The 15532-nt window shown below is 33.2% G+C and overlaps 2 protein-coding genes across 2 annotated transcripts; one reads left to right on the top strand and one right to left on the bottom strand.

Annotated features, from left to right (window-relative positions):
* Positions 1–1059: 1059 nt before the first annotated feature.
* LOC128165729 (S-adenosylmethionine synthase-like) lies at positions 1060–5311 on the bottom strand. Its single transcript, XM_052830537.1, has 8 exons — positions 5130–5311; positions 4044–4244; positions 3816–3928; positions 3503–3646; positions 2701–2919; positions 2336–2518; positions 2033–2166; positions 1060–1925 (listed from the first exon to the last, which is right to left on the bottom strand). The coding sequence occupies exons 1-8, from the start codon at positions 5266–5268 to the stop codon at positions 1823–1825; spliced, it is 1236 nt and encodes a 411-aa protein (XP_052686497.1). The 5' UTR covers positions 5269–5311; the 3' UTR covers positions 1060–1822.
* A 96-nt stretch (positions 5312–5407) lies between these two features.
* Positions 5408–15443, top strand: LOC128165730 (UBX domain-containing protein 8-like). The gene is made up of 7 exons (XM_052830538.1): positions 5408–5581; positions 8795–8914; positions 9026–9117; positions 11070–11189; positions 11858–11983; positions 12283–12396; positions 14167–15443. Exons 1-7 carry the CDS (start codon positions 5518–5520, stop codon positions 14323–14325), a joined length of 795 nt encoding a protein of 264 aa, XP_052686498.1. The 5' UTR covers positions 5408–5517; the 3' UTR covers positions 14326–15443.
* The last annotated feature ends 89 nt before the right edge of the window (positions 15444–15532 follow it).

The following is a 15532-nucleotide window of genomic DNA, read 5'->3' as shown; positions in this document are numbered from 1 at the left end:
GGGGGAAAGAGTCGAGAATACTAGTATGTACTTCGAACTAACAGAATAAATAATTCACAAACGATTTTACTTTTTTTTCATGACCAAGTCTGCATAAATATTAATAAAGCCACCTAAAAGAAGAGAGCAAAAAATTAAAAGTACACATGAAAATGAACAAATTCAAAACCATTAATACATATATGGAGGAGGCAAATTTGATGGAAGAGAGACATTTCTCCAGCCTTTAGGGGAAAAGAAACTCGGGGCCCTTTAAGGTCATCTGGGTCAAATGGGCTAGCCGTCTAATAAAACCGTTTGTAGGATCCACTGATTAATTACAATTCCGGAATTACATTATATCGTATTGCTCACCATTTAGTTGGTTAAATGCACTATCAGATCTGTCAAAAGGCAAACCAAAAAAAAAAAGAATATGTAAAGAGTTCGTGATTGGCGATCTGAACAGTATTCAAGTTATTCAAAGAATTTATTATAAAAGTCTTGTACTCCACTCAAATGCTCTTCACACCTAAACAAATTTAATGCGACGGCAAAATCCACAGACCCGACTTGTGACGGGCTTTCATATTTTTTTGTTAACTTCTTTTAACAGTTAACCATGTAATTGTACGTAGTTTGTCTAATAGACGCCTTGCAGCAGACAGGAAGATAGTCAATTCATACAAATTCACTAATGACCATTAGATCTCCACTCCTAACCCTGGGACCATGGATTCTTGGTAGAGATTCCCCATGTACTTAAGTGTCACGTAGGAGACTAGCAAGATTTTATTTTATGGCCAACAGACCTTATTCATTTCCTCTGATTACAGCATACATGCTGTTTCCTATTAAAGACAGCATGAATATCCTACTGTCCTTTAATTTTAACGCTTATCCGACTCGCAACTTGAGCGATCTAGATTACGTTGTGTTTCATGAACAAACTTTAGCTCTGTTGTAACATCGGATATAACCAGTCAAAGCAATTACAGATTAAAAAATATTTTTACACACACCCAAAAGAGTTTTTTTTCATCAATTTGATGTACCTCTTATATTTTGGAAACAAACAGATTCTGATCTTTTCAAATTTATTGATCCCACATACATTTGTAGGCATTACAATAATTTAGCATCAAGTCTGCACTTGATGTTCAATCATTATATCAGAGATATGTGATGGAATGCAGTCCTTTAAATAAACATCAAGTTTGACTCACATTTCGAATTCTTAGGTAAACTGTAGTAGTTACCTTTTGTTACATCATAAATTGGATTGAACATGGTTAGTGAACTGTATATTAAAACGTTTACATGAGAAAATAAAAAACATACTTCATAAAAAGTCACGACATAAAACATTTCATTGCAAATACTGATAACAATTCTATGCCTACAATGGTAAAATTGCAGTTCCTCTTAAATATATAACAATATAGATTCATATAAATAATGATTATGGGAGGCCCGAGTGTTTATAAAGAATGCTCTTTTCCCTATGAATTTTCATAAACACAAGACAAATGTGTGCATATAAAAAGACAGCTAGAAAATCACACATTTGCAATAATTAAAAGACGGAATCTGAGCTGTACTTGGGAACCACATTGACTCCAGAAGATGGCACAAAATAATGACATACAATACTACATTATATGCTGATGTCAGTAATTTGTGTCAAGTGTGAATATAATATCAGACTCACTGTTCCAAGCCAGGTTAGACTAGTCTTTTAACTACTGTGGCTACCCCTTCGGAATCACAAATGATAATGGCTGTACCTATATTTACAAAATGTCAATAACACATATAAATCTGCAGGACTCCCATCTGAAGCTTAAATAATAAGCTTCTTGGGGACTTCCCATGGGAAATCAGGACGGCCAAAATGTCCATAGCAAGCTGTCTTTTGGTAGATTGGCGCCCTTAAGTTCAATTCCCTGTAAAATAAAGAATGATTTGATATAGATAACAAGTACAGATTCAAAGGATGTAAATAAAATTTGATAATGAATTAAAAGAAGGAAAAATAATTTGGTTGACTTACTTGACAATCTTTCCTGGCCTCAAGTCAAAGTTCTTGTTAATGACTTCAAGAAGTTGTTTCTCTGAGTACTTGGATGTACCATAACTAAACACAGTGATGGAGATTGGTTCAGCAATCCCGATGGCATAGGATACCTGTCAACGAAAAATCACAGAGAATTTAAATCCAGTATCAAACTTGAACCAACATCTCTCCCTAATCAAACCTCATTTTTCTTCTTTCTTTCTACAGAAAATCAAGGATATACATTATAAAGTTGAGATCTTTCTCAGAAATGTTGTCAAGAATAACACCCCCACGTACCTGAACCAGCACACGTTTGCACAGACCGGCTTTGACTAGTGACTTGGCCACCCATCTGGAAGCGTAAGCGGCGGAACGGTCCACTTTGGAGAAATCCTTCCCAGAGAAGGCCCCTCCCCCGTGGGCGCCCCAGCCTCCATAAGTGTCCACAATGATTTTTCTACCGGTCAAACCAGCATCACCCTACATTGCAAGACAACATTGTAAATAATTATAATTATACATGTCAAACAAATTTGCTGGAAGTCTCTTATAGATAAATTTAATAAAAAGACAAATATTAGCATCAGTTCTTATTCCACTTCCTTGATATTTTCAGATTAAAACAGGTAATAACTTTTTCAGAGATAAAATCTTAAATGTACCTGAGGTCCACCAATGATGAACTTCCCAGACGGCTGAATATGGTATTTTGTTTGACTGTCCAAGTATTTTTGAGGAATCACATAGTTCACAACTTTTTCCATTAATTCTTTCCTCAACTTTTCTAATGTCACAGTTTCATCATGTTGGGCAGAGATCACAACTGAATGAACACGAAGAGGGACACAAGCTCCCTTGTCATATTTGTACTCTATTGTAACCTGTCAAATGACAAAATACAATCATTGAATGAAAGAAGCACATTTAAAGGTAACTTTTTCATGCATGATAAATAACACATCAAGTACTGCCTTAAGGAGGCTGGATGATCAATAAGGCCTAAAAAAAAAAGTTGTGTGTTTAGGGTAACCCGACCTAACCTAGAATAACCCCGATCCTACCATTTTAAAATGTCTGTTTTTATCCGATTGTGAATTTTATATTATTTCTATTAAAAAATCTGTTTTTAAATATGACACAAACAAACATTCTTAGGATTCATGCAGAAAAAATATGATAAAACAAAAAAAAAATCCCTACCTACCTAACCTAATTTTTTCATCAGTGTTACCCTAAACACACAACTTTTTTTTATAGGCCTAAATAAATCATCAGACCTGCCTTAAACTTCGACATATTTATGGCCATAAACTATCATTTAGTTAAGAAAAAATCAAAACATTAATCTTTAAAAATTTGAACATTCCCCTATATCTACAAACAGAACTCTTTATTTAAGGGAAATTAAAATAGTCTAAAAATGGCCTAACCATAGAGCCCTCTTAAACCCCTCTATCTCCTTACCTGTGTCTTTGTGTCTGGCCTGGCCCATTTCAACTCTCCGGACCTCCTGAGCTGAGCAATTCTGGCATTGAGCTGATGTGACAACACAACTGTCAAAGGCATGCATTCCTCCGTCTCGTCTGTAGCATACCCAAACATAAGGCCCTGGAAAAATAAAATACATCCAAGTATTGTATAGATTTTAAGCATGCAACTAGCATGCATGACTTAGGCTGCGGTGCATATAAGTCATGTTCTACTAGACATTTAAAAAAGTTTAATGTTTAAAATCCAGGACGTTGTGGTTTATATATAGACAAAGTAGGTCATTTACCTGGTCTCCTGCTCCAATGTTGTCATCGTCTCTGTCAACATGCACACCCTGGGCAATGTCAGGACTTTGCTGTTCCAGAGCAATCAAAACATTGCAAGTCTTGTAGTCAAAACCTACAATCAGAAAACAAAGCAATAATTGAAAACTTTCAATAAAGAAGTAAGAAAAATGGGCAACTTTGGGAGATTTAAAACTCTCCTTCCTTCACAGTTAAGAACCATATTTTACCTTTGCTGGAGTCATCATATCCAATTTGTTTGATGGTACTACGGATCACATCCTGGTAGTCTACATTAGCTTTGGATGTGATTTCTCCACAGACCAGAATCATTCCAGTTTTAGACACAGATTCACATGCCACTTTGGCATTAGGGTCTTGCTTCAGATGAGCATCTAATATGGCATCACTGACCTGATCACAGATTTTGTCTGCAAATAAAAGGAGTTATAAAAATCTTTGGAAATCATCATTATTTAGAGATTACAATTCTGAGTTGATTGCATTTTCTGCATACACAAAATGACAGTTCCGTAAAAGATAGCTTACACAAATGCAAGTCTACATGCTATCCCACGTTCTCCTCAATACAAGCTATAATGTTTCATTTCTATATGCTTTCAAACGACACATACCCTGAATATTAATATTCATCAAATTCAAATGTATTACCTTATGTAAAGAAATCTGTGTTAAAATCCTACCACAAATCTAAATATTTCATGATTTTAAGGTGACATAAAATAAACAACATAAATTGGTTTAGCTTTGGAATCATTCATTATTTTGCTTACACATAAGTTTAAAAAATTTTGGCAATGTCTTCAAAAGTATTGAAAAAAGTCCTTTTCTATTTTAGAAACCACAATTGCTGCTACAACTTTTCTCATAAAACAGAAGACTGTTCAGTCAATTAAGCCCAATATAAATCTGTTGAAAGTAAAGTAATTATTCCAGTGTAGATTTTAGAACCATTCATTTCTATTTCCAATGTATGATGTTTAAACTGAGGATACTTTACATTGTTTTATGGAGGAAATGCCGACTCCTGTGAAACATCAGACATAAATGTATTTATAGTCATAATAAAGGATCAATATTGAGCAATACCCGTGAACACAATTAGATCAATGTCGTAAGGTTACATATACACAAACAAGGTTATTGTCACTAGTCGAAACAGGCTACAAAAATAAGCAAGTCGGTTCCTGTAAACAAAGACACGTGCTGATCGAGGCCATGATGCAACAATAAACAAGAAACGCTTCAACTATCAGTAAACGATTGCTAGGTTATCATGGTTATGCGTTCTTTACCTGGATGTCCCTCTCCCACAGATTCTGATGTAAACAAGAAGCTGCCAATGTCATCCTGGCTGCATTCCTCTGCGTAGTGGTGGTTTATTTCAGTATAATGGCTGTTGCCATTGAGGCCATTGACTGCTGGCGTAGTCATTTTGTTCCTACACAATTTTCTACTGAGTGGAAAAGAGGCCACAGTGAAGTTTTCAACGCAATATATAGGGAGCTCTAAGTCACATGATTCCTGTTCAGCATATGATTGGTGAATCGTATGAACGTTCTAAATTTTTATCTCCATAACATAGAAGAGTTACACTACGATTTAACACTCTATATTGACGAATAATATCGGGATTAAAAAAACAACAAAAACGCATACGACAGAGGACAAAGGTTGAAAAGAATGGACAGTTACGGTGTTACCTTATTGCTAGTTTCAACCGCCTTTGCTGGCATTTATTTTTTAGGTTAGTGTTTCAATAAATCAGAGATGTAAATATGTCTATTGCAGTAAATGTAACTCATGGAAGAATATACAAAAGCCCAAACGCTTATATTGTACAGACGTATATTCCTACTTTTAATACATATTTTATTCATACAAGCATAGTAAATGTACATAGGTTATGACAATATGCAATTTTCTTAATACTGTTCAAAATACTATGTTTTACTGACAAGGCATGATCTTTATAAAGATGAAATATGCTTATTAGACCCAAACTTAATACATTTATGTGACAGTCTCATACTTTATCATATATGTTATCAACATATGATTTGATATATATATCATGCAATATAACACAGAATGTTTGTTGGTCTCGAAAATTAAATAGATAGTGTCATAGAAATATTAATTTAAATTGTACACCATGCATTTACCAGGTTCGCCTTAAATTATTTGACCTGGGGAAAAGTAAAGGCTTGCTTATATATATAGATTCCTTCACGGTAAATGTGGTACTGCTCTTTTGCCAGAGAAACATAACATTAATTGTTTCATTAATAATACGTCATTTATCTTAAAACTTTGGCAAAGCATATCAATTTGCTCTGTGAAAATATTTTATTGATATGTTGATCCTTTCATAGATATATATTTTTCTTTAAAAAAAAAAAGACGGGACATATAATATTGACCCCACAAATCCATGGTTAAATAAACACTTCTACAGTATTTGATCATCATGATTATCATGGACTTTATGATGATCACTCAGAATGCATGGCTATCTATATTGACAGACTTTTCCATTGTTTGATTACAAATAAAAAGATCAAGGATTTATGTACTCTTTAAAGTAGAATGAAGATATTTATGAATTGCAATTTTTAGACACGATTCAACGGACATCAATGAATAGTAAAATGGACTAAAAAAATTATTATTTCAGTATCTCAAAAGTTGCCCAAAATGCTGCTGATAAAAGGAAATTTTGATCATTACAATGAGTAAATCAAAATATTTGTAAAAAAAGGACCTGGAAAATTATAACATTGATTGTCTCAAACACTACTCAAAATTCTGTTAAAAAATATCATACATCTATGAGTTTTTGTCAGAATTAAGCTTAATTGTAATCCTATAAAATTAATGTTTTTTACTGAGATTCTCTGAATGTTATCAATATTTTTAGAAAAACAAGACACCAGGATTGTAAGATTTATAATGACTTTAAGAATCTACTACCGGTATATTATGTAAAAAATGGAACATCCTATGTTGCTGAAAGCAGACTAATAAAATTATATTTCTTTAAAAGAAAGAGAAGAATTGAACTTTTTAAAAGTTCTTTTTCAAGTATTTTGATTTAATTTACATTGCATATTAATAACATGTTAATAATGTTATCAATATTTGTGTTTAAAATGATTGTGAAATAAAAGTATTGGACTATACATTTTTCTAACAAAATAAAACAAAAATAAGAAGGAAAACCACATGTTCTAGAACATTTGTTCTAGATTCTATCCTCTATTGAACGCTGATCATCTGCCCCTCCCCTTCCCAGTAAGCAAAGGCTCAAATTTCACATATTCTGTTGGCTATGGTAAAAGGACATGCTGGTAATTGTAGCTGGTCAATAGTCAATCATTCAGGATTTTTATCTGACCAGGATGTGTAATGTGGTGTGGGTTATCTGTGTACATGCACACTAATGGGGATTAAAGGTTTTCACTAAAGAGTTGAACAGTTCCAATACTACATTAAATTGTACACGTAATACAAAATCCTTGTCACAATGGCTTGATTTCTGCATTAATATATACTATTTTAAAATTTAAATAACACTTCACTAAAATGTTGTTTAGTATTGTCAAGTACATTTTAGTACAATGAAATGTTTTGCTTGTTACATGTATATTTATTTATTTTTCTAGACATAAAAGCTATAGATAGTTATTTTATTTTCACAGAAAACAGAAATTTAAGATTTAAAAAAAATCTTTTTTTAATGTTATGCAGCAATTATTTTTAATAGAGTAATAGATATTACATTTCATTAATGGGTTATTGGTTATTTTTTGTTGATTTATATTAGCACTCTTTATCAATTTTTATGGAGAGAAAAATTTCACATTCAAAATTTGACCATAAAACCTTTGAGCATGGTCATAAGCACCTCATGAATTCTTAATTAAATTATCAACATTTAAATCAATATGAGCTTTTAAGGTTTACTTAATTGTAAGTGATTGTTAAGACTTATTATATTAACATAAAAGAATGCCTTTGTACATATATACCAAGTATAATTTCCTTTATTTCTTATGGAAAGTTATAGTTAATTCATAGCTCTATATTTACATCTACCAAGCATAATTTCTTCTATTTCTTACGGAAACTTATAGCTAATTCATAGCTCTATAGAAACAGCCAGACTGAAATCTACACGCCCTATTTATCGATTGGTCGAATTCTACAGCGGCTGAAAGTGACAGGACTGAAATTGACACGCCCTGTTTATCGATTGGTCTGAACCTACTGCAACCTTAGTAAAATCCCAGACTGCACGAAATAATCATGACGATGCCAGACCCAAAGTCTCACAGGAGACGATTTGGCTGTTTCTTTTAGCTAACATACTTTTGTACATTAACAGTAATGTAGTGAATTTTACTAATTTTCATAATCAGTTTATTAATTAGTTAAAGATAGATGTTAATATAAACAATAAAATGCTTTCTTTGATGATTCATGCGGGTTATGAAGGTAGCGATCATTGCAGGAAAAATTTACATAACCCGCTAATGCGGGTTATGTATTTTTCCTGCAATGTCGCTACCTTCATATCCCGAATGAATCACCAAAGAAAGCATTTTATTGTTTAAATATACCAGTAGGCACTGTACATATTGTACATTCAATCATGTGACGTTTAAAGGATCTGTCAATTATGATTGTAAAAAAAAAGAGTGAATTAATACGGTCTGTATGTTGTAATATGAATAATGTAATCTCGGTATAAATTGTATAATGGAGTTTATAGGGTCTGCTTATTTTAAATGTGTTTCGGATTATGTAGACAGTTTTTACATGACATGTATAGTGTAGAATCTGCTTGGTCCAGTCTCCACACATGATGATTCAGATCACTGTAAGGTGTGAACAAATGTTAATTGTGGTTTATGTTGTGGAAAGGTTAAAACATATTGAACCTATGATCTATTTGTAGGTCTCCCAAATCCCTACACATTACTGGAGCTGTTTGTGAAATTTATTCTACTCCTTGGTGTAGCCACCTTTTTCATTCAAAATGGAGCATCATGGCTGAAGAAATGGCAGCAAAGCAAAAGTAAGCACAACATCTGATTGTGAGTCTCCTAATAATCTGCTGTAACACAAAACTGTAATATACCTATAATTCTACAAATGGGAGAAATAATGATTCATGTATTATTTGCAGGGAATTCTGAAAATTCTGATATTGACCCAAACAAGTATGAAAGCAAAGAAAGGAGATATAAAGAAAAAATTCAAGAGGAGCACTTAAAAAAGGTAGTTTTAAAATCCTAAAGTTTATATTTGATAACTTTATGGTTTGTTTTAGTGTTTTATGCATTTGTCATTTCACTTTTCTGAGCCATGGAGGGGAGTTTTAAACAAAATTTTGTCATAAATCATAAATAGGCATGTCTGTCTTGTAAAACATCTGAATACATGTACTTCCTGAATTGATTTCTGATTCCTCTCATGAATGCTGTAAATAAGACCCTATTGTAAATACCGGTAATATGATTTCCATTTTGTGCATCCATTTTCTTGTACAGATTTGATACAATAGTCATTCACCAGGTTTCTGTGACAGTTATGACATCAGATGGGTAAATTAGTGTAAATCCCTACCAGTATGCTTGCATGCCCAGTGCGGGCCTTATGATTGAGTATTAATAATATTCAAATCATCAATGTAGCCATAGATTCCTTCATAGTAAGAGTTGTACTGCTTTTTTGCAGAGGAAATCGGCACAGTTTCGTGAAATATGATGCAACAGCAATTGTTTCATTTACGTCATTTACCGGTAATTTAAAGATTCGCCAGACTATATCAATTTACCTTATTGTAAAAGGTATGATTTAAAGAAAGAAAACAAAACAGAAACTTATGTTTGTGAAATGTTTTACTAAATGTTTACCTTGAGCTATGATATCAAGCTATTAAACTACATATTAAAAATAAAAACCCCACAAAATGCCGCCAGTATATGGTCTTTAAGTTCAGATTGGTCAGATGTCACTAAGATTGTGTAGTTCTTCAGTAAGGATTCTATCTAATTAATAGTGACTCTACAGTCATGGTTTAAACTATGTCTCCATAAATTATTACATTAACCATTCATTAGCATCTGTCTAAATGATAAGGAATTTAGAAATCACTGACATTATATGTGCGTGTAATTTGTATTGTCATTAATTCAGCAATTATAATATTCAAATCAAGTTTAAAGGCAAATTTTTAGTGATTAATATTTTTATTCTTCTAAATGAACAAAAATATAAATTTAGATTTTAAAATGAATAGTTTGGTATTTTATCCATTTTTGAATCTTTCAAAGTCATGTAACAAATGTTAAATGGTGAATGATTTGAAGATTCTTACTTCAAAATGAAGGAAATAGTAGTGTTGTATAGAGATGATGCAATTTAAATACATACAAGGCTTATTTTAGCTTATTATTGCATCATATGTTTATAAATTATACTCAAACATGTCAGGATAACACAAACACTTTATTTAATTTCTATGCAATTGGGTCAAGGTTGATTATTGACCTAAATGAAGCATATTGAGTGCAGTCAAAATCTTATTTCTTTCTCCTGGAAATATAGATTGATGCACTTGGTTTTCATCTGGGGAAAACAACAAAATATCAAAATTAATGATTTATTTATCAATACTGGTATATACATGTATAAATTAAAATACAGCATAATGAATAAGGATCATTGTTTATTAAAAAATTGTGCCCCCCTTCAAAGAAGGGAGGGCATATTGCTTTGCTGCTGTCTGTCGGTCGGTCCACCAACAGTTTCCATTCATTTTCTTCGCAGAGGCTGAACATATTGAAATGAAATTTAGTATACAGGTTTATCATAAAAATATCTAGGTCAAGTTTGATTTTTGGTTCAATGGAGCAATTTTCGACAGAATTATGCCCCTTGGAGATAGAAAAATTCCATTTATTTGCTGTTTCCTTTCATTTTCTTCGCATAGGATGCACATATTGAAATAAAATTTGGTATACAGGTTTATCACATTCGTATCTAGATCAAGTTAAATTTTGGGTTCGATCAAGCATTTTTTTGACAGAGTTATTTGTCTTGGACTTGTAAAAATTTCAATTATTTGTAGTTTCCGTTTATTTTCTTCGCAGATGTTTCCAAGGGAGGGGGGCTTAAGTGTTTTTACAAACATCTCTTGTTTGTCATTTGTTTTTTCCACTTTACAGACAGAAAGCTACAAAACAAGAATTCTTATTCCAAGGGAAGAAAAAAAGGAAAAAATGAAAGAGGAAGAATTTCTGCGATTTCAGGGTCCAGCCTGGAAAGGGGAGGGTCATGAACTTGGGGTAAGTGTAGTAAAGAAAACCATTTGGTCAGGGACAGGGAATGAACTTGGAGTAGAGTGTAAGCAAAATATCTCCAAATAGGGTAAAGGCGTGAGAGATCAGTGCAGGCAATTAATTTACTTAGATAGTCAAGTGAATTGTGGGAAGGCAAGTATACTGGTAGACAAAGTGTAAGTCATAACAACGGTAGTAAATTGTGTGAATTAGGGGTAAGTGTAGGCGAGGAATAAATCCATCCAAGTGAATGAGTGGTGTATGTACATCAGTTAGTAGTAAGTGTAGAAAAACAATTAGGGGTAAATGTAGACAAACAATTAGTGTAGAATTGGTCTGAATAGGGGAGAATACTGTAAAAGTGGTTATTTACGCTGGTGGTTTATGTAAGTACGCATTTACTATAGTCAAACAATATGTGTGGGTATTAAATATGAAGATGCCCGATTTACCACACTAAAGTCTTTATTTTTTTACCTACGCAAGTGGTGTTCTATGTGGTTCTAAGTATGTGTAAGTAGTGTAAATTTTTCCCACGCGTAAATAACCGTTTTTACAGTATTGATGTTTTGTTTGAAATAATCTAGGTAAATTGTGTCTAAAGAGAGAAGCTAGGACTCTAACAGAATTTTACTGTTAATGTAAAGTTAAATGCTGTATGGTTTCTTGTTCAGGGGTCTCGAAAATCAAGGGATGGCACATCTGAGGATGCTGCCAGAAACCGCATCTTACCAGAAAATATCAACCAAGATGCAGCAGAGAGAGCACGGCAAAAAATTAACCAACGCCGGAAGAAACATGTACCAGTGGCTGTTGATTCTAAAATATGAAAGCTCTCTCTTTCTCTCTTCATTTCTCCATCATATTTCATAGTTATTTGTTTTTGGTAATGAACAAGTAGGATCCCTCCATGATAAAATGGACAAATATATAGAGACAGACTTGAAAAAGTAAACTATTATATATACAGTAGTATTTGATGCTTGCAATGAGACTTTAAATAACCTTGTACAGAGATGGAATGAGGATTTAGTTAACAGAGTGGCTTTGCTATCTGTGTTTGGGACTTTAGCATTGTATATTGGTTATTTATCTCCAGACTATAGAATTACCAGAAGAACCAGAGGAGGAAAACCCAAACTGTACAACTGTCTGTCTGCGTACACCACTAGGACTAAAACAGCGGCGATTTGACAGGGAAAACACAATACAGGTTTGAAACTGATTTTTCCGTTGCCATCCATGTAGAAACCAGGGTTTTCTGGTTACAAAGACATTGCTTCCTCAATACCCTCATGAAATTCATGCATATATTTCTACAATTTAGCAAAACTGCTCTGGTTTTTAACCCAAGAGCACATTTTAAAAGATAGGCTTGAAACTTTGATCTGATAGTGCGTTATTTGTGATTTTAAGTCGGTACTTTGTACACTCCAGATTTTGACTTGTGTGAATTATTGGCCTCTTTCAGTACATGTGTAATAAATCCATATCAGAGTGACTATGATGTTTGGTCAATAAACTGTCCTTTGAACATCTACTGTACTTTGTGCAACAGTTTTCCAGAATAAAAATACAATCAGCCTTCTAGATAATTTTTCTTGTGTTTCCATTATTTGAACAATTGAAGGTTCAGACCATTTATGGCCATTGGTTTGGTTTTTCGTGACTACTGTTAAATGATTTTTAAGTTGCATTGTTTTCAAGGCATGTCCTTGAAGCCCCTATCCACACCAACATACCGACCCAGTTAGCAGTGTGTGTATTTCTTTGAGTTGTATATCTGTGTAGTAAAGCTTCACTAGACTTATGGACTCTAAGAGAAAGTTCCTCCTCCGTGATAGAGGAATGAAGACAGGTAGGCCTTGTGTTTATCTCTCAGGTAGAAAGGTTGCGTTGTTTTCACGTATTTGATATCAGCAGATGAGGTTATGAAACAGAGTGACCCGTGTCCGCTGTCTGCCTGGTCACGTGATGGTCTGGTGTCAAAGGTTATTGCCCTACATTTCCATCACATCCTTGGACCTTGCATCATCCTGGATTTTCTTCCAGAATATGAAATATCATACAAGTATGAAACATTTATGCAGTGCCCTTGTTAGATTTAGAAAATGTGAAATGAAAATTTCACGCAAACAATCTTCTATTGCTCTGTACTTCATGAGTTTTAGTAAAATGTTAAAATTTTACTTTTGTTTCATGATTTTAAGATGAAATTTTTGACACTCTACATAGAAATAAAAATAGTGAAACTTTTGAAATAAATGTTTTGTTCAATGTTATGACAATTGACCCCTGTTCCTGGTGGTCTGATCAGAATGGTTTGTTTATTGGCAAAATAAAATTAGTCTAAGAATAGAATGTACCGAAAAAACAAGGTCTATCATTTATCAGAAATACATACAAAATTACAAAGAGATTAAAAAAAAATTCCACTGCTTATATACTGGTAACATTGAATGGAAGTTTGGTTTCCTAAACTGAAGTGACAACAGGAGGCAGTTTGTTTTTCATGTGACATACTATCAACATGAAATGTCATCCCAATGGAAAGTTTTTATTTGCCATGACAAACATTCTGACCGGACGGTTCCTAAATGACCTAGGGCGATCATAGCGCCCCAAGGACATGACTGAACCGCTGAGGGGAGGGTGATGGTAACTTACTTCTGTGTGAGCTGAGAGAGGAGGAAATGTTTGTCCTCGGGGTTTATATACACTGGGTTTATCTCAGAGGTCAACCAATACAGTGTGACTGTCCCGAGATAGTGATTCACACGATGTGCAGGTGATTGAGATAGGGAGCTTCTGATGATTATATTATAATAAATCAAGTTGTACTCTTGTCATGTAAAATCAACAGAAATCTAAAGAGACTGAGGAATATGTATAAAACTATTTGTCATTCTGCAGCATGCACTTGTGTTTCAGTTATACAATGTATTTGATAATTAAGGTAAAGATTACATGCTTTCTTTCCTAGAATGTGTTGGACTACATGACATCCTTAGGATTTAGTCAGAGGCATTACACTGTGTCAACATCTTATCCCCGCCAGAGCCTACAGGAGCAAAGGGAAACAACTCTGGCAGAGATGGGATTTTATAGTAAAATTGTTCTGAATGTAGAAGAAATAGAATAGTGCTTAGAGAGTAAATCTGCTGTTACAGTTCATTTCACCCAACTGTGATATTATTAACAGTTCATTTTATTTTGTATGGTATGAAATCCATATTACACACAACAACAAAATTGTAAATGAGAAAGCATTTATAGGTGTTCTGATTTATTTTGTCGGATATCGATTGCTGTGTGTTTAGTCCATTGTTGTGTATCTTTTAATAAAATCTTAATATGGGATGCATACGTCACCACACCTCTGACACAGAAGTCAGCCCTGGGGCAGGGGCTTTGATGTTTGATTGGATCTCTTTTGGTTGTATTGTAAACAAGTTTTAATTCATTGAAAATTTCTCCCCTGGTATGAATTCAAAAATTCATTTAAAAAAGCCTCCATGTTATCATAACAATACTCTTCCATAACCAACACCCTTCCCCACTACATAAAATGAATGTAGTTTTACATGTATTTAATAATGCACCTGACAGTGCCTTCTGGGTTTTCATAACATCTCCTCTCATCAGCTGAGTCCCCACTCCCCCTCTTGATATTTCATGAATTGTGCAATCAACATGTTGCATACATTTATCGATAATTCCCACAAAAATACTGGTCATAATGTAAAAAAAATTCTTTGTTTTTATTTATACTATAATAATGGGCATTGATGTTCAGTTGGGTCTTTAAAATCTGTTACCTTATTTTTTTCATGCATCATCAATAAAGTATTTATGCACAAGTATTGCAGTGATTGTTTGAGTCCTCAACATGGCTGTATTTTACTCAAAATTTATATAGTTGGGTACTTGTCTTGTTTTAAGTTGTTGTTTATTTTTACCGTAAATTATATTTTTAATATGGTAATGGTTTCTCTTTTTTCATACATGAAGTGTTTATATATATACAATAACATGATTTTATGACATAATAGGTCAATGGTTGACCTTTATTACATTTTAACACAATGTTTTATATAGTTTTATGGATAATTTGTTAAAGACTTATTAAATTTTATTAGTGGTGTATAAGAATTTGTTAAGTTTGTAAGATCTTTACTTCAAAGATTATGTTCTTTTGCATTATAATGTAGCAAATACAATGTATAATGTGGAATTTGAATAAAGACTGAAATTTATAAACATTGACTTGATCTTTTTTTCTACATTACGTTCTACAGGCAACATGAACATCAGTGGATGCTGCAATCGACCCATTGCTTAGACTGCTG

This window comes from Crassostrea angulata, chromosome 10 (genome assembly GCF_025612915.1).
Source record: "Crassostrea angulata isolate pt1a10 chromosome 10, ASM2561291v2, whole genome shotgun sequence".
Taxonomy (NCBI): Eukaryota; Metazoa; Mollusca; class Bivalvia; order Ostreida; family Ostreidae; genus Magallana; species Magallana angulata.
Note: the sequence above shows the minus strand (reverse complement) of the source record. Positions and strands in the feature narration are given on the sequence as shown.